The sequence below is a fragment of the Macrobrachium nipponense genome, chromosome 41 (genome assembly GCF_015104395.2).
Source record: "Macrobrachium nipponense isolate FS-2020 chromosome 41, ASM1510439v2, whole genome shotgun sequence".
In the NCBI taxonomy this organism is placed as follows: Eukaryota; Metazoa; Arthropoda; class Malacostraca; order Decapoda; family Palaemonidae; genus Macrobrachium; species Macrobrachium nipponense.
The window spans coordinates 24,709,125-24,728,284 of record NC_061102.1 but is presented as its reverse complement, the minus strand read 5'-3'; the positions used below and the strand labels follow the sequence as shown (position 1 = coordinate 24,728,284).

Genomic DNA, 19,160 nt, shown 5'->3' with positions numbered 1-19,160 from the left:
AGTAGAGGCAGTAGCAGAAGATGTGCTACAACACCCATGGGACAATCTGGACGTCTACGCATTTCCTCCATTTTGTCTAATCCGTCAGGTTCTGAACAGAGTAATGCGGTCTCAGAACCTCAGAATGACACTGGTAGCTCCGTTATGGCCAAAGGCGGAATGGTTTCCGTACCTCTTGGAACTCCTGATAGACGTGCCGAGAGAGTTAACCCTATGGAACAACCTGCTATGTCAGCCGCACGTGGAGAGGTACCACCGGTCAGTGAAGTCCCTATCACTTCACGGGTGGAGACTGCCGAGTATCTCTTGGAAGCAAGAGGGTTTTGCAAAAAGCAGCAGTGCAGATGGCAGGAAATATCAGAAAGTCATCGGCAGCAGTATACCAAGGAAAATGGTCAGCATACTCTGATTGGTGTCGTAGAGGGAACTTGTCTCCACTTGGTACCTCTATTCAGCAATTAGCAGACTTTCTGATATATCTCAGGACAGAAAAGCACATGTCTGTATCTGCGGTGAAGAGGTACAGGGCTGCTCTAGCCTCGGTCTTACGCATGAAATGTGTGGACATTTCATCTTCATGGGAGTTGGCCATGTAGATGAAGAGCTTTGAGCAGTCATGTTCACCAAAGGAACTGAAAGCCCCAGATTGGGATTTGACCATGGTACTGAGTAGTCTTACAAAACCCCCCTACGAATCACTAAGGCAGTCCACAGATAGGAGCCTGACCCTGTAGACAGTCTTCTTATTGGCCCTAGCTTCAACTAAAAGGGTGGGGGAACTACATGGCCTGTCATATACCATAAAGCACTCGAGAGTGCTTTATGGTATATGGCATTCGAGTTTGTGCCAGAATTCGTGGCCAAAACTCAAAACCCATCAATAGTGGACGGCAGATTTGACACTTTTTTTCCATACCTTCTCAGGCAGATTTTGTATATCATGACAAAGAAGAGATGCCTCTGTGTCCCGTCAGGGTAACGAGAGTACTTAAGGAGGACAAGGCACCTCAGGCCGGGGTGCAGGAGGTTGTTCGTAAGTACAGGACGGAACAAAAAGGAAGTTTCCAGGAACACAATATAGTTTTGGCTAAGAGAAATGATCAGGAATGCCTACATGACAGAAGACAGGGATCAGATAGCCAGGAGAGGGCTAGGGCTCATGACATTAGAGGCTTGAGTGCTTCTTTGGCATTCAAGAAGAATATGTGTGTGGAGAGAATTCTGAAAGCTGGTGTTTGGAAAGGCCAAATGATTTTCACTTCCTTTTATTTAAAAGACGTTGCCCATAGATCCAGTACCCCTGGCGGGTCAGTTTGTATCTAGTCTAAGATGAAGGTATGAAAGTAGAATGAATGGGATGACTGGTCTTTTTTCTTTACTACTTTCTTTCTACTCCTTTACCTACGGGCAGTATGAAGGAGAGTACCATCATGAGCTGGAACGGACTAGATGCAGGTGAGGTGGTCAGCCATACTGTAAAGTTATGTTAGAGTATAATATACTTTTCAGTAGCAACACACCCCTGTCGGTAATAAGGAAGGGAGGGGTGATGGTGGATCCAGATACAAGGGACAAGAGTGGTTTATGAGAATGGAGGGTCCTCTATTTTACCATAGCATGATACCACTACCCAGTGAGGGAAACCAATAGATTTCCTTATATCTTTGGTTCAAGGGTTTATAGTCCGTTCTCTTAGAATACTCATAATATTCGGAAATGGATATAGGTGGCAAACTCCCTGTCAGTTAAGACTTACCTCCATCCAATAATCCATCCAATAAGTAAGTCTATCTTAATGTTAAGACCGAAGGTTTTGTTTCGTATGTGAACAAATGACAAATTTGTAACTAATTTGTATTTTTCATAACTAACAAACCTGAGGTCTTAACAGTTAAAGGCCCACCTTGAACCACCCCTCTAGTAGTCTAAACTGGGTTAGAAGTATAACTGGCAGGTCACACTACACCGTGGGCATTCTGGGTATACATGCCCTGTGACCTGGTATAGCTGCCAATAGTCCCTGGATCACACAAGTTTTAATTTTAATTCTACCGGTTTCCAGCTTGGCGCTAGTAAATCCTAATGTTAAGACCTCAGGTTTGTTAGTTATGAAAAAAACAAATTAGTTATAAATTTGTCATTTTTCCTGTTGTATTAACCTAGCCTAGATCTATGCTAATAATGTTTTGTAATGCATGTACACCTTTGTTCAGTAGTTTTCATAATCATAGTAAGTAAAAGAATAAATAGATCACTGATCAGCTCTTCCCCTGGGAAGTTGTGCACAGTTCAGAATTCCACTACCCTCCCCAGCTGCTGTTCGCAGCACCAACTCAGGCCCCTGCATACTGCCCAGGCTGGAAGACATTTCACTACTTGAAACAGGTGATTTTTTTTTTGTTTATATACGGAACAAACCTTCGGTCTTAACATTAGGATAATACTAGCGCCAAGCTGGAAACCGGTAGAATTAAAATTAAACTTGTGAGATCCAGGGACTATTGGCATCTATACCAGGTCACAGGGCATATATTACCCAGAATGCCCTCGGTGTCCCGCCTTTAAGATAGGACGTGATTACTTTCTATCTCTTTTAAAGCCGGTTTCAGTTTGCCCGATTTTATTCATTTCACTTTTTAAAATTTTCTTTTTAGTATTTCTTTCTCTGAGTGTGCTCAGTGTCAGTGTGATCTGTAAAGGTGTGTACGTTGTGAGATGGAGATTTTTGCTTCACCAACGGGAACTTCTGGTTCTCGGAAGAGACAGAGGAAATGTCCTGGAGTGAGTGGATTTCTTTGTTCAAGATTTTTAACTTCGGTGTCAACAGATCCTCATCCAACGTGTAGCAGGTGCAGAGAAAACGTATCTATTATTACTAATCCTTGTTCAGTTTGTCGCGGTTGGTCGGTGGAACAGTGGAGGAAGTTCTATGAGAAAGGCCAGTACAAGAGAAAGGAGGCGACACCATCTTTGGATGACCTAGCGTCGTTGGCTTCTTTTGTATCGGCAATACTCCAGACTGCTCCATATGTTTTGTCGCCTGGTTTTGATTTTTCCAATACTCCTTCAGTTTCTTCTAGCGATTCGCTATCGGAAGCTCCAGGAGGGGTTTTGGGTAATTTTATGCATAATTACGCTCCGTTATTCCCGGCAGGGAGGGGGGTAGCATCGCCATCTTTGTTCGTGGTGCCGGCTCCCAATGAGCAGAGAATGGAAGGTACGTGGACAGCTTAAGGCCTACCAGGTGTACCAACCTTGGAGGGGTTGCTGTCCCATTATATGGCGGCGTGATTCCAACAGGGCCCGACAGCACTGAAGGTTCCTCATCCCCCTGGCCTGCACTTTATGGGAACTAATGCCACAGCTACGTCAACAACTTCAATGTTTCAGGCGATGCAAAATGGAGGTAGTTTTGCTGCACACGCAGGGTTGCCAGCAACAGCGGCCCAGTCTGTCCCTACAAGATTGGTGACGTCACAACTGACGTCACACACCGACATGGGAGATGCGATGATGTCACAACCTACTGCTTCTCGATCTACTTCGTTGCCTCCTGAGCCAAATACGCTGTCTGACTGGCACACACAGTCATGAAGAAATTACAAGATCCAGAGGAAAAGATAGTTAAAGACAAAAAGAAAAGGTGTGATTCGTCTTCTTCGTGTTCTTCCTCTAGCTCGGCGTCATCGCTATGTTTGATGGTGTCACTGCGTGTACCAGTCAAGCGTTGGAGGATACAGGACTTCGTGACTGATCCTCGGGCCAAGAGGAGAAGGGTGAATTCTTCATCTTCGAGCCAGGACTGTCACATCCTGGTCAGCAACAAAGTAAAGAAGTCAGTGGCTGGTAAGCTTAAAGCTAACGGACGAAGCCATTTACAAGCATCCGAGTGAGCGAGAGGGTCAACGGTCGCTGGGCTAGCAGCCGACACAGAGATACCAGCAGACTACAAAGAGTCTAAGAGAGACTACACTGCCGTTGGTAAAATCAATGATTGGTGCGAATAGTTCAACAAAATAAAGAACAGATACCAGTTTCGCCTGTAAAACTTTTTAAAATACGGAGAAAGGATGAGAGAGCTCCCATTAAAAGGTCGAATAATACAGAGTTGGTAACCTTGTCTGATACGTTGGTAGAAGGCGTTGTTCAACTCAATGAGCGATCAAGGCCGAATTCCTCGACATCGTTGAAGGTGATATTAATAGAGATAGAGAGGAAATTAGCTCGGTTTTGAGAGAGCCTTCATCTTGGAGATACGTATAGGCGGGATTCTCGCTCTAGAACTGCGAGTAGAGAAGGAGTTAGGCGGTCTCGTTCTCCTACCGACTATTTGAGATCGAGCCGTAAGTGGCCATCAGAGATCAAAGATGCTGCGGCCGTAGGGTCAGACGGCCATGAAGCACCCAGACGTTTGTTAGCGAATAGGAGTGAGCTAGCATCTCCTGTGGCTGAACACACTACGTTAGAACCAGAGGAAGGAGAAAACCAAGAGTTTCTAGCTTCGTATGCCGAGGTGATTGATTTGATTCGTCAATTCAGTAATCTTTCAAGGAGCACGGAGACACCTGCCAGTATGCTTCCTCCGGGGATTGACATGGTGTTTGGATTGAAAAAGGATACGAAGGTGTCATATGAATTACCTTGTTCAAGTCATGCAGTCTGTTTTACAACATGTAAATGCACGGATTGTGGGAAGGGATAATTCCTTAAGAACGAATAGATGGTTTAAGTTTATTACCCCCCCAATGATGAAACAGGAAATGTTATACGACACCAATGGTTTCTTTGTTATCTAGACAAATTTACCCAAATGTGGTAAGGTTAAGGCCTGGATTAACCTTGGATCAAGTTAAGATGGAATGGCCTTCGATGACTTGCCAGGAAGCTGCTACGTTAGAAGCAACGTTTTCTTCTGTTGTTCAGACTGCATCTTGGTTAGATCTTTGGTCATCAGCAGTGGTGAAAATTGCATCCTCAGAAGTAACAAGGAAAGTAGTGGATGAGTCAATGTTTATCAGATTGCGACGATCAGGTTCCAAAGCAATTGGGTAATTGACAAATTTAAGTGCCAATGTTTGGGCAAATATCCTGTTAATGAGGAGAGATGCAGCTTTGGCTAGATTAAGCCGCACTGTTGATTTGGATTCCCTGCTTGCAATGCGGAATGGGGATATCCTAGAGTCGCAATTTCTGTTGCCAGAGGGCATACTAGAAGAGGCTATAAATAGAAGAAGGATGGACACTAACGATAGGTTAGTACAATAGGCAGTTTGAAAAAAATCTGAAAGTCAAGGTAATCCTATTGAGGTAAGGCAGCAGCAAATACCTCAAAAGAAGCCAGTGAAGCATAACATCCCTAATAGAGCAACAAGACCCTCTTCCCCAAAGAAGTTAGCTCATCGGTCCTTTCACAATAGAAATAACAGAGGAAGGGAGATTAGGGGAAGAGGGAGAGGTTCAAGATGATAGGATGGGCGCCTCTCATCACTCAGCTACACCAGTGGGAGTTTGCCTGGCAAATCACTGGAAGGTGTGGCAGGAATTTGGAGCAGAGCAGTGGGTGATGGATGTTCTCAGGGTCGGTTATTTGATTCCTTTCGAAGTAACCCCACCTCTGACAGAACAACCATTACCACACCTTGCTTATGCTCAGTAACCTTAGAAGGCTTTTATTCTGCAAGAGGAAGTGAAGATGATGGAAAAGGGGGCTGTGGAACAAGTATCCATTCCATCAAAGGGGTTTTATAGTAGGATTTTCCTTGTCCCTAAGCCAATGGGGATTGGAGGAGAGTAATAGATCTGTCAACATTGAATCTGTTTATAAGAAAAACCAGATTCAAGATGGAGACTCCAAAGACGGTTCTACAAGCAGTCAGGGTCAAGGACTTTATGCTGACAATCGACTTGAAGGACGCATACTTTCGGATCCCAGTCCATCAGTCTTCCAGGAAATTTCTCTGCTTCAGTCTTGCAGAGAAAGTTTTCTAGTTCAAAGTCCTGTACTTCAGATTGACAATGTCTCCTCAAGTTTTTACAAGAGAGTGTTCACTCTCGTGTCAACATGGGCACATGCTCAGGGTATCAGGCTGATAAGATACCTAGACGATTGGCTGGTGATAGCAAAGTCCAGAGAAAAATTACTTCGGGACAGGGTAACCCACCTGCAGTTTTGTCACAGCTTAGGCATTGTGATAAATCGGGAGAAGTCGCAGTTGGAGCCAAGTCAATGGTTGGTGTATCTGGGTATGATTATAGACAAAGTAAAAGCCAAAATACATATTCCCGGCAGACCAGAGGGTAGAGAAATGCAAACAATGGTGAATGCATTTCTGGAAAAACAAACAGCCAGCAAGACAGTGGCAGGTAGTATTGGGAATTCTAACTTCCTTGGAGAAGCTAGTACCACAAGGGAGGCTACACCTTCGATCTCTACAATGGAGGATGAAGAAGTTTTGGTCACCAACGGTAGATCACCCATACAAGCAAATTCCCTTTGTTGACAGAAGTGAGGAAAGACTTACTGTGGTGGGTGCAGGACAACAATCTGACAGTGGGTGTTCCCCTTCAGCAACCCTCCCTGGATCTCTTGCTGTTCTCAGATACGTCACTCGAAGGTTGGGAGCGCATATGGAGGAGCTGATGATTTCAGCAAAATGGAGTGGTGAGGACAGAGAACTCCATATAAACGTGTTGGAGTTAAAAGCAGCGTTTCTAGCACTTCAGGAATTCCGGGAGAGGGTGAAGGGGCAGTCAGTGGTATTGATGTCAGACAACACCACAGTAGTAGCTTACATAAGCAAGCAAGGAGGCCTCGTATCTCGCCAGTTACACGTGATGACAGTTCAACTTCATCAGTGGGCTATAGAGAACTTGATAGACATCAGTGCCAGATATATTCTAGGAAAAAGAAACATAGTGGCCGACAAGTTGAGCCGGAGGGATCAGATCCTGGGAACGGAGTGGTTCTTGCATCAACAGGTAGTGGACAGAATGCTCATATTTTGGGAAAGGCCGATCATAGACCTATTCGCAACCAGGTACAACAAAAAGTTTGGACTTGTATTGTTCAGTAGTCTCAGACGTAGAGGCAGTGGCAGAAGATGCGCTACAACACCCATGGGACAATCTGGACGTTTACGCATTTTCTCCATTTTGTCTAATCTGTCAGGTTCTGAACAGGGTAATGTGGTCTCAGAACCACAGAATGACTCTGTTAGCTCCGTTATGGCTGAAAGCAGAATGGTTTCTGGACCTGTTGGAACTCCTAATAGACGTGCTGAGAGAGTTACCTCCATGGAACAACGTATTATGTCAGCCGCACGTGGAGAGGTACCACCAGTTGGACAAGTCCCTATCACTTCACGGATGGAGACTGTCAAGTATCTCCTGCGAGCAAGAGGTTTTTCTCAGAAAGCAGCAACACAGATGGCAGGAAGTATCAGAAAGTCATCTGCATCGGTATACCAAGGAAAATGGTCAGCATACTGTGATTGGTTTCGTAGAGGGAACTTGTCTCCACTTGGTACCACTATTCAGCAATTAGCAGACTTTCTGATATATCTCAGGACAGAAAGGCATATGTCTGTATCTGCTGTAAAGGGGTACAGGGCTGCTCTAGCCTCGGTCTTTCGCATGGAAGGTGTGGACATTTCGTCTTCATGGAAACTGGCTATGTTAATGAAGAGTTTTGAGCAGTCCTGTTCGCCAAAGGAACTAAAAGCCCCAGATTGGGAGTTGACCATGGTACTGAGTAGTCTTACAAAACCCCCTTACGAACCATTAAGGCAGTCCACAGATAGGAGCCTGACCCTGAAGGCAGTCTTCTTATTGGCCCTAGCCTCAACCAAAAGGGTGGGGGAACTGCATGGCCTGTCATATCTAGTAAAGCATTTGAGAGGTTGGAAGTCAATGGTATTTGAGTTTGTTCCAGAATTCATAGCCAAAACTCAAAACCCATCAGTAGTGGACGGCAGATTCTGATTATATATTGTATAATTATTATTGGTATTTTGTGCATTGTTGAAATATGGTGGGTGTCCTATATATGGACAGCATATGGTTGATTCTAGAAAGTGTCTGTTGATGTATTAAGTTGTGTTGTGATGTCATAGGCTGTGACGTCATAGACAAGATGGCGGCGGCGTCGGGGGGACGTAAACAGTAACACGGTGCAGGAGAAAGCACATGCTGGTGGTGTGTGGTTGGTAGGGGAGAGCTCTCTGTCTGGTAGAAGTTTTTGGGTCGTAAGTCTTGTTGTGCTGTTGTTCTAAGGTGATTTCTTGAGTATACTGGAGTAGGAGAAAGCATACAGGTGGGTAGATTATTCATTTGTGTAAATAAAAGGGGTTAGGCTAGGCTAAAATTCAAAGATTCGACTCCTTTTCCATACCTTCTCTGGCAGAATTCGTAGACAATGACAAAGAAGAGATGTTTCTGTGTTCTGTCAGCGTGCTAAGAGAGTACTTAAGGACAAGGCACCTCAGGGCGGGGTGCTGGAGGCTGTTCGTAAGTACAGGACGGAACAAAAAGGAAGTGTCTAGGAATACAAAATCGTTTTGGCTAAGAGAAATGATCAGGAATGCATACATGACAGAAGACAGAGGGTCAAATAGCAGGGAGAGGGCTAGAGCTCATGACATCAGGGGCTTGAGCGCTTCTTTGGCATCAAGAAGAATATGTCTGTGGAGAGAATTCTCAAAGCTGGTATCCAAACAACTTTCACTTCTTTTTATTTAAAAGATGTTGCCCATAGATCCTTGGACAATTTTTCCTTGGGTCCAGTGGTGGCGGTCCAGCAAGTGGTATAGCTCATTCGGTACCCCTGGCGGGTCAGTTTGTGTCTAGTCTAAGATGAAGGTATGAAAGTAGAATGAATGAGATAACTGGTCTTTCTTCTTTACTACTTTCTTTCTACTCCTTTACCTATGGGCAGTATGGAGAGTACCATCATAAGCTGGAACGGACTAGATGCAGGTGAGTAGGTCAGCCATACTGTAAAGATAATCTAGAGTATAGTATACTTTTCAGTAGCAACACACACTTCGGTAATAGGGAAGAGAGGGGTGATAATAGATCCAGATAAAAGGGACAGTAGTGGTTTAGGAGCATGGAGTGTTCTCCATCTTCCGTAATGTAAAGGTGGGTACACACGTGAGAGCCGAACCTTGTATGTGTAACTGAGTTACGCATATACGGTTACAAGGTGTCAAAATGTTGAGGACGAACCGTAACCACGTTAAGCACGTAACTTCGTTTCAATCCTCTGCGATCATCCATCTCTGTCTGTCCGGGTTGTTTACCAATGATGGCCACCATGCAAGTAGCAGCTGCCGTGTATATTTATATACATTATTTAACGAAGATGAAGCGAAATAAAAGATGGTGGCAATCAAGGTTATATACTAGAAGGGTAGAATACTGTGGTCGGGAATTACTCGCTGACATGAGATTCCAAGAAGTTTCTGGCCACAGTAAAGTCTTTTCTTCATAATAACTAATAAATTGAAGGACCTCTTCCTCACTCCAATCAGCCATGGTAGACATATACGTACTGAGTGACCAAAACAAGGGACTCTTACTATGGACGGCCTTGTTCATAGTCGGTGTTAACAAGTTCAGCAACCTCTGTTGATACGCGTGTAATACAGGTCCTGTCCACACATGGTGTAAGGTGCAAAGAGACCTCCCTTTGATTTGGGGCCCAAAAACTGACAATTACCAGGACGGAGGGCGAACGGAGCCTCAAACCTCGCGGGTTCGGGGTTTGGGTTCGAGGAACCGTCCACACTTGAGTTTTTGTTACAAGAATCGGTTACAATACAAGGTTCGGTTCGCACGTGTGTACCCACCTTAATAAAACCATGGCATCGTACAAGCACCCAGTTAGGGAAACCAATAGATTCTCATATATCTTTGGTTCAAGGGTTAATAGTCTATTGTCCTGGAATACTCCTACTATTCAGAAATGGATAAGGTTGCAAACTCCCAGTCAGTTATAGAGACTTACCTCCCACCAATAAGTAAGTCTATCCTAATGTTAAGACCGAAGGTTTGCTCCGTATATGAACAAATTACAAATTTGTAACTAATTTGTATTTTTCATAACTAACAAACCTGAATTAACAGGTAAAGGCCCACCTCGAACCACCCCTCTAGCAGTCTAAACTGGGTTGGAAGAGTAACTGGTGGGTCGTGGGACGCCGAGGGCATTCTGGGTAATACATGCCCCGTGACCTGGTATAGATGCCAATAGTCCCTGGATCTCTCAAGTTTAATTTTAATTCTACTGGTTTCCAGCTTGGCGCTAGTATTATCTTAATGTTAAGACCTCAGGTTTGTTAGTTATGAAAAATACAAATTAGTTACAAATTTGTCATTTTTTCCTCACATGAGGACTGAGGTTGAAGTCCACACACCACTGCAACCTAAAGTCAGACTTGATGCACTGTTGCTCAGAACCATCAAATAGACACCAGTACTGATTCCATGGAACATGCTATTTACCCTGGAAACCATAGCCACAGTTATTCCAGGACTTGTGCTCATATGGGGGGCACTCTTCCTTCAGGTCCTGTGATGTGTTCAGGGAGTTTGATGGCAGATGGGCTTGAGAGGTAGATGGAGAGGCAAAAATCTCGTGTCTTAGTGATGTATCAAGTTGCTTTTGTCATTGCTACCTTCCAAACTTTCAAGTTCCCTATTGGCAGATATAAGAAAAAAATTGGTGCAATGCCTCATTATCATCTTTTTCCCTTGTTTTTCCTCTGATATTCTTCCTTCTCTTCTCATAAGAGGAAGAGGTCAATGTTGCTAGAGGTCAGTTCAGCTCTCACCCCTTGGCTTGGGTATTGGTAGATCACCAGCCATTTTTAGTCCAGATGTTTCCCCAGTGCTTCAGGTAGCTACTGATTTCTTTGGTTTGTTGAAGCCCATGGGGAAGGTTAGGTTTGAATCAGCCAAAGATAAGGTTACGATGATTGATGATTTGGATGAAGGACTCGGGGAACCTTTGCAATTGGTGTTTGGTGGTTGTAATGTAGTTAGGGTTCACTGGCTCAGTTGCTGTGGGATAATACTTTTTCAGGAGGTTTTGAGCAGCCAGTTTTTACTTGATATATGTCATCTTGAAGGACATACATGAAATGTTGATGTGTTTTGCTATGCCTATCACCCCTTTCTAGAGACCAGCCCAGTGCCTCATCTTTCAATCAGCATTTCAGTGGTCTTTGCATAATCATCATATCAATCTTGGCTTGAAGTATGATGTGATGCCTGTATTCAAGAAGCAGGGTGTGGAAGATGGTGTTTGTAATTCATATGTTTTTACTTTCACCTCATCATCATAATGAAACTGTTTTGAGGTTGCAGACCAATCATAGATCTTAGCCCAGTGAGTAAGTTGTTCATTAGATAACCTTCAAGATTGAGATAGTCAGTGATGAGATCTGTCAGTTGATGGGGCTTCTGACTTCTTTGGACTAATGACAGTAATAATAATGATAATATAGCTGTCCAACTTTAACTTTATGTTGCTGTAATCTCTGTATGTCATTGAAAAACAGATGTTTAGTCTCTGGTCACCTAAAGCTATTTATGATAATCATAATAGTTATAAGTTATCACTTTTGTGTCAATAGGAGTAACATTTTTATGCATGTGCTACACATTAACTAAATTAACTGCCTTTTTCGGCCAATTTTATAACATCATGCTTTAGCAGCACTTTTAATTTTGTAAGGACCTTTTTATTAATGAGTTTTATATTTTTCAGTGGTGGTTATGTGACAGTGAATGGTGAGGTTAAACGTGTCAGTACAGCATCTACTGCAGGACATATGATAGGTGGCAGTGGAAATAGTGTTGTTAAAACCAGTAGTAGTAGTACAGGTACTGCAGTAATGGTTGGAACTGTGACCACTGCACCTAATTCCACTGAGTATGTGGAAGAAATAGTGGAGGCAGAGGGTGTAGTAATGGCTGCCGCACAAGATGAACCTCTAAGCAAGCGACCTAGGATGGATGAAGATGGACCCCAATATGAAGATGAGTAACTGTACTAATATGATTTAGTCAGAAGTTTCAGCCATAGAGGTAGTGATCCTCAAGTTGTCAGTTCTTCAACCACAAGCAAAGTGGTGGTCCATTAGTGCAAGTCAAACAGGTTCATAGCAGGTGGGTTGAAGTTAGTGTTAACCTGAATACAACTTGGTAAGCATAAATGCTAAACTCCACCTTGTGAAGGAAAACACAAGAGATAAAATGTGATTTCCTCCAGAGTTTAAGGTTAACTGTCACAAGTTTAAGGATTCACAGTTATATCCCTGATGAACCCAGTTAGTGTGAATTAAGTTGTGCCTGTTTGCAAGTGGCGTGGCAACTTGTCGCAAAGTTGCCGTGGTTTAGTAATGGACAGTCAGCTGAAAATTGACAATGTGCATCGCATCTGTACACAGCGATACGAAATTGTGATTTTTCCGGTGAGCAACTGTACCTAGGTAAAATGTGTCACACTACCAGACTAGTGTCATGTACCTGATGGGATTTTATTAGTTGCATTTGTGGCAACTGTTGCATACTGCTACTAATGAGACTTGTAGCAACTCATTATCTTGAACAGGATTTCTTTCTTATATTGCATTTCTCTCTCAAAACTGCTTACATGTTGGCATTATTATGATTTTTAGTTATTTTATTTTTACCTAAAAAGTGTGCAACTTAATTTTCATGATTGTTGTTTAATTATTGATTTTGCATATGTTTGTGTAACCTGAAGAAAATGAATGTTACAGATAGAATAGCCATATTTAAATGTTAATAATTAGTTGATTCACTAAATGTTGGCCAAGTGGTCATCATGCAGTACAGTACATCACACACACCATGAGTAAATCTTAAAGTAATTTCCCCCTCTTTGTGCAGTACAAGTTTTAGATGATGTAAAATATTCTTTTGTGAATAGAATTAATACAGAAGTACTGGGATTGAGGGAATAGGGTTTTTGGGGTGGGGGGCGGGGGGGAAGGACGGAGGACTGTTGGAGGGCAATCATGAAATCTTTTACGACGAAACATGTGGGAGTCTATATAACCCTGCCATATTTGTACAGCCTAGATTGTCTAAATAGTCTGGTAGCAAAACCTGCTATCTTATAAGTTTGTACTAAAGAGAAGTAGTATTGTTTAAGGTGTAAAAACTCCCATATTTTTCTTTGTCTTGAGAGAGGCTAAAAGTGAGTGTAAATGGATAGAATACTATTATATATATTGAGAGAATGACGTAGCAGACTATATGTGAAAATTCTGGTTTCTTGTAAATAAGAGAACAAATGTAGAATTATAGATTTTCTAGAATTAATGTCTTATTCTAACACTGGCTCCTGTTCATGGGAAGTTATTTATTTTTTCATCTAGAAAATGAACAGTCATGTAATGGTGGGTCTTACACTTTTGTCAGATAACTAATTTTTGAAAGAAAGTAAACAAAACCGGGTAAGTAGTCATAAGGTTTTGAAAGGATATGTAATGATGATGTGAGGTTTCCTGAAATATAATTGTTAGTGAAATTTTGGTGTTGAAGCCTTGTTTTTGTACTTCTGTAGGATAACTTTCACTGTTCATCTAAATTAATTTGAGTTTAGAAAATTTCTCGTGGAGAAAAAGAGAAGTTATTGTATGTGCCGTTTGTTATAACAGTATTTGGAAACTTAACAGTTATGGTATCTTCAGCCAAATCTAGAGGTTCAGTAGTAGCAAGATGGAAGGTGCCCTATTAAAGACAAAGCAAGCAGATTTGTTTTGTTCTTGTTTATATTCTACATTTTAGGGTGTGCTTAAGTTAAAGATGATAATGAACACCTAAAAGATTTTTTTTTTCCAGTTTTATCTATGGTTGTTTATATATAGTATTAGCATTGAAATAACCTGTTTATTCCAGGTTTTTTTTAAATCTTTAATTTAGACAACCTATTGTCTATACAAGAGACAGAACTTTATTTTACTCGATGCTTGATAGGTACTGTTAATTCAGGTACTGAATTCTTACTTAGATCGAATTGTGGACTTGGCTAAGCGAGCATTCCACTTCCAGGAGGAAGATTCTCTTTGCACTTGTTTGTTGCCCGACTCTTTTTTATTACTTTTATGAATTCATCATTTTGTCTTGCGGAAGTCAGTGTAGTGCTTATTAGTTACTTTAGTGCAGTTGTATTATGTTAGCTGTTGGCATGCTTGAGTTACATCAGTATAAGGGTGGTTACCAGCATTGATGCATGTTCAAATGCAGTTAAAGTACATATTTTGTATGGAACTTGTTTGGATACAGTGAAATTTATTATCGTATAAGTAATTTGGTATAGTAAAGATGTGGTGAAATTTGTACTTACGGTGTAAAATGTCCTGTATATTGTCTTATTTTGGGCTATTTTGATCCAAGCCCAAGGATGAAGTAATGTGTCAATATTAACCTTTTCTAGCTAGACTTGAAAACTGGGAAGAGGATTGGCTATGATTTACTTCGAGCAAATTAAAAGCATCAGTTGAAAGAGAAAGAACTATAAAGTTTGGTGTAAAAAGATTATATAAGTTGCTGAACTGCATGGTACAAGGGTTACAGAGGTTCAGAGTAAAGGTTATTATTTTTATTATTATTATTATTATTATTATTATTATTATTATTATTATTATGAATAAAGTCAAAAGTGCTATTGTTTTGCAAGGCAAGTTTTCCAAATTGGGGAAGAAAATATGAAGAGAAGAGAGGTTCAATAGAACAGTTGAAGTTGTATAATGATAGATGGCAGTCAAAAAGCTAGAAAGAAAAAAGGCAAAGGGCCATGGCAATATTCCAGTACCACAACCTTTCTTGAACTTCCATTAAACATATGGTAAATGGTTCCACTGTTTTATAGTAAGGGGAATCTTAAGTATTAGAGTTTGAGTCTTGGCCCAAATTCCAGAAATACAGATAAGATTTTTAGGAACCAGAAAAACATGGAAGAAGATCCACAATAAATAGGTAGGTAGAAACAAATCATGGGGATAAGATTGCTGATCAAAGCAGGGATACCACTAGTGAGATAAGACTGTTAAGAAGAGACTAAATCCACAATTGTAGGTTGAGTGAGGTGGTTGGACATTGAGGTACAATCCATTTTGAGAGAGAGAGAGGTATAGAATTTTGATGAGATGTGGTTAAATATTAAAAATGGCAAAAAGAGTGAAAGGAAGCAAGTGCAGCACTTGTCTTTCAGTAACTCCAGATTCAGTGGCTTCACATGCATATGTTTTTGGGGGGTTGGGATGCCATCCCTTGAGGAAAGCAATCATAGATGACTTGAGGATAATTTAGTTCCTGGGAGTTGCTAGGTTTAATATTGCAAACCCCTTCCCTCTTTGCAGTCTGATACAAACACATGAGCCAAGAGAATTGTTGGTGGCGAGAGAGAGGCCTTTCTCCTTGGGTGCAAAATAGAAAAAAAGATTACAGAATAATACAACAAACACCAAGGCTAAGACAAAGCTGGTTTTGCATTATATTTAATGGCAAAACAAATTTAGAGAGGGAATTAAAGAGAATGGGCTCATAAGCTAAAATGAGTTTGAGACAACTAACTATGTAGGAATAATTAAGTATTAAGTTGAACAGCAGGCAGCAGAAGAGAGAGATCCATCTCAGACACAGCCAAAAAGGTAAAGTGAATGACCTTGTTTTTAGTTGAACAGCAGACTCCAGTTTATGCTGAGAGTAAATTCTTTGTGTAAAGACCTCAGGTTTGTATGTTTGGAAAAATACAAATAAAAGATGTCATATTTTTTTGTGCTGATGTTCAAAATGTAATTGACAATGAATGATAAATTTTGTGAAAATCTGTCATTTTCAGTTAGCTAGGTTATAAGATTTTATAAAAGATGTAATTTAATAAATTGCATAAAACAAAAAAAGAAATTTGCGCCAGCCTGGGCTGTGGTCTACTATGGCAGTTGTGCAGCTGGTTCATCAGATGTTAATTTAGTTAGTTTGAGGGAAAATGTTGAAATAACAAGGAAGAGAAAATGGGAAAGCTTAGAGGGCATTTTGGATTGGTTTTCATCCCTCATAGGCCAGCCATATGAAAGCCAAAGTGCTTTTGCTTGGTGGTTTCAGATCCTGATAAGTCTGGCCTTAATCCTTTTTGCTGGACGTTTTGTCTAGGTCTGGACAATGGCACAGTGCCTGATATTGTAGGTCCTTTTAAGTTTTAGCATAAAGTTTTGTAGTTAAAGAGTAGTTCAGGAAAGTGTGACCAGTCCTGGTGGTGTGTCAGTTAATTGTAGGTCATTGGTGTTTGAAAGGTTCTGAAGACCAGCAAATGACAGCAGGCTTGTTTGGTGAGCAGTTTTACATTGGTTGAACATTGAAGATAGCACACTGGTAAGGTAAGATAGTCCTCAATATACTGTAATGGCCGTAGTGGCCAGACATCACCTATGTCAAGGATGACAGATATCAAGTTACATAAATAAGTAGCAAGCTGCAGAAGTTGTATGACTGCACGGTTACGAATCGTCAGTGTTTAGGACATCACCTTATGTCAAGGATGGCATATATCAAGTTACATATTGAAGTAACAAGCTGCAGAAGTTGCATAGTTATGGATTTTCAGTGTTTTATATTAGATTTAGAGCAATCTTAAAATTGTTGGTTAATGTTTGTGTTAAGTTGTTTGGTGTTTCAAAATTATGTATATACTTGCATCACCTCAAATTACAATAGATGAAAAGTCTTGGGTACATCATAGTATTAGAGATATGGGAATAATGACACCATGTGTATGAACAAGTGTCAATCCCTGCTGTGGTATTGGATGGGGATTGAGAGTCATGTCATCACTGTAGAATTCAGGTTGTAAATTCCAGTAGTAGTACCTTCAAGATCTTTACGATTAATAAGGAAGGAAAATGTCACATTCAAGATATTGATGCCCAAATCTAAAGCACCATTCAGCTCTCAAAAGATGGTCCTTTTAATGGTGCTGTAAGCAGTTGACTGCATCTTTATGGGTCCCCTGTGGGTATTTAAATTTAACATCATCATGATGGTAAAGGCAGTCCCTGCTTACCAGTGGCATCGGTTAATGGTGTTTCAGTGTTGTGGCGCTTGGCCAGTGACAACGTTAACCAGATTTTGGGTGCCGGCAAGCAATTTCCATTGCTGATAGACTGTTTCTTGGACCCATTATGCAGTTTATCAGTGTTTATGGTGGTTAACGCCGTTGATTTATCATAATAGTTCTGGTTAACAACGATTTTCAGTTGTGGCTCGATAGGGAACACACACACACGCACACACGGTTAACTGGGGACTGCCTGTACAAGGAATGTAAATATATACATGCACCTCTTGTACATTTATGTTGACCATCATTGACTACATTTACTATCAGACTTTTTTTTTTTTTTTTTTTTTTTTTTTTTTTTTTTTTTTTTTTTTTTTTTGATAACTTATGAGCTAAATACAGTATATATAGCAGTGATGGTTATGAGTGTTCAAGATTTTAAAGTGTAAACTCATACTTGGTCCAATTTATAACCTTTTCCTAGTTTACTTAATTGAAATATAAATATATACAGCATAGAGTTTGTGTGCATGTGTGTGTGCAGTTTGGCAAGACAGAAATTAGTGCTCTCAGTTACCTAGTTCAATTTGCCAAGACAGGTAATGGCTTGATCAAAATCAGAGGGATTGCACTGATTATAGTCTGTGCTTCACCCAAATATGATAAGAAATTCAGTATTTGATTCATACGTGCCTTTCAAGCATTGTTGAATAAGTAATACTAGAGATAAGTATTTATGGAGTATGAAGTATCAGTTGTTAAATTTACTACTTTTATTTGCTTGTCTAGTTAGAAACTCCAGTTATATTGCTTCCAGTGATAGGAAGATGTACTTCAAGTTCAGGCCATTATTTTTTTCTCATCTTGAAACATGACTGTGAAACACAATAAGTTCACTAATTTGATTTTCTAAGGAAATTTATATTTGCTTATTGCTTTGGTATATTTTTTACCAAATACGTATTGCCCCATAATGCAGTTCCCAAATACAAGCTTTTTTTTTTCACCCTTGTATAATTAAGGTACTACATACTATTATGTTTTAAGAGAAGGGCTTAATGAAAGATGCCATCCTGTATATAGTTATATATAATTGTATATTTTAAGAATGAATATAAGCTTTTATTTTCTTCTGTATATGGAAATGCCGTCGAGAGGCAGTACCACCCGTCTGAGATTAGAAGGAAGTTATACATATAGTGTGACAAGGTGGCAGTTTCCATTCGTTAGTGCTTTTTGTTTGGTATTTTCTTACTGTCATAATCATCATCGTTGTCGTCGTCATCCCAGTCATCATCATCATCATCATCACCACAATTGTTCTGGAGTTGTTTAGGCAGTAAGCTGCAAGATGAAAAAGTACGTTTAGTTTTAATACAGTTATATTCTATTTCTTGGACTTTTCTTGTTAAGTATGAAGAATTACACAGTTTGCTTGATGAGGTTTTTAAGAGGTACAAAGTGTTTTGTAGCTATTTTATTGACAAAGACTAGCTGGAGTAGGCATAAAGCACAACAGCCCATTGTGCAACCTTTATATAAGAAGCACATCAAGGAACTTGTGTTTAAAAAAAAAATTCATTTTAACATTAAAACTGATGATGGTATGAAGTTGGAGCCAGAAAATCATTAATATTGATGGCTTCCCTCAGTAACATCAGCCTCCTGATATTCAGGAGGCTTTTTTTTTTTTTTTTCCCTTAATTTTGCCACAGTCCTCACAGATTTACCCTGCCTTGAAATCCTAGTGATTTGTATGTACAACTAATAGAAGCAGAGTGAAAATAAAAACATTAACTCACTTTCTTAGTTTTATTTGTTTGGCCCTTTGTTATAGGCATTTCTTTATTCTTCCAAAGGTGTCAGACTTAAGGTAAACAAAGTTGGAAAAATCAGGAAGAGAAACTGTGTGTTTGTGGAAAACCTCTAGAGACGATGGCAGACGGTACTAAATACCATTATTTTAAAACGATAGTGTTCGTGTGACTTGTTTTTGGTTGGATTTAAATTGTATATTTTATGTAAATATTGTTTAAAATATGTAATTGTATTTTACAGTTAATTATAT

At 40.4% G+C, this 19,160-nt stretch overlaps 1 protein-coding gene across 2 annotated transcripts in view; it reads left to right on the top strand.

Annotated features, from left to right (window-relative positions):
* The window catches only part of LOC135212611 (forkhead box protein K2-like), a 66,846-nt gene extending 47,952 nt beyond the window's left edge, over window positions 1-18,894 (top strand). For both annotated transcript variants that reach the window (XM_064246187.1, XM_064246186.1), the window contains exon 10: window positions 11,771-18,894. In XM_064246187.1, the coding sequence (XP_064102257.1) occupies window positions 11,771-12,050 (280 nt within the window). In that variant the 3' untranslated portion in view covers window positions 12,051-18,894. The remainder of the gene's footprint in view (window positions 1-11,770) is intronic.
* Window positions 18,895-19,160: the final 266 nt, after the last annotated feature.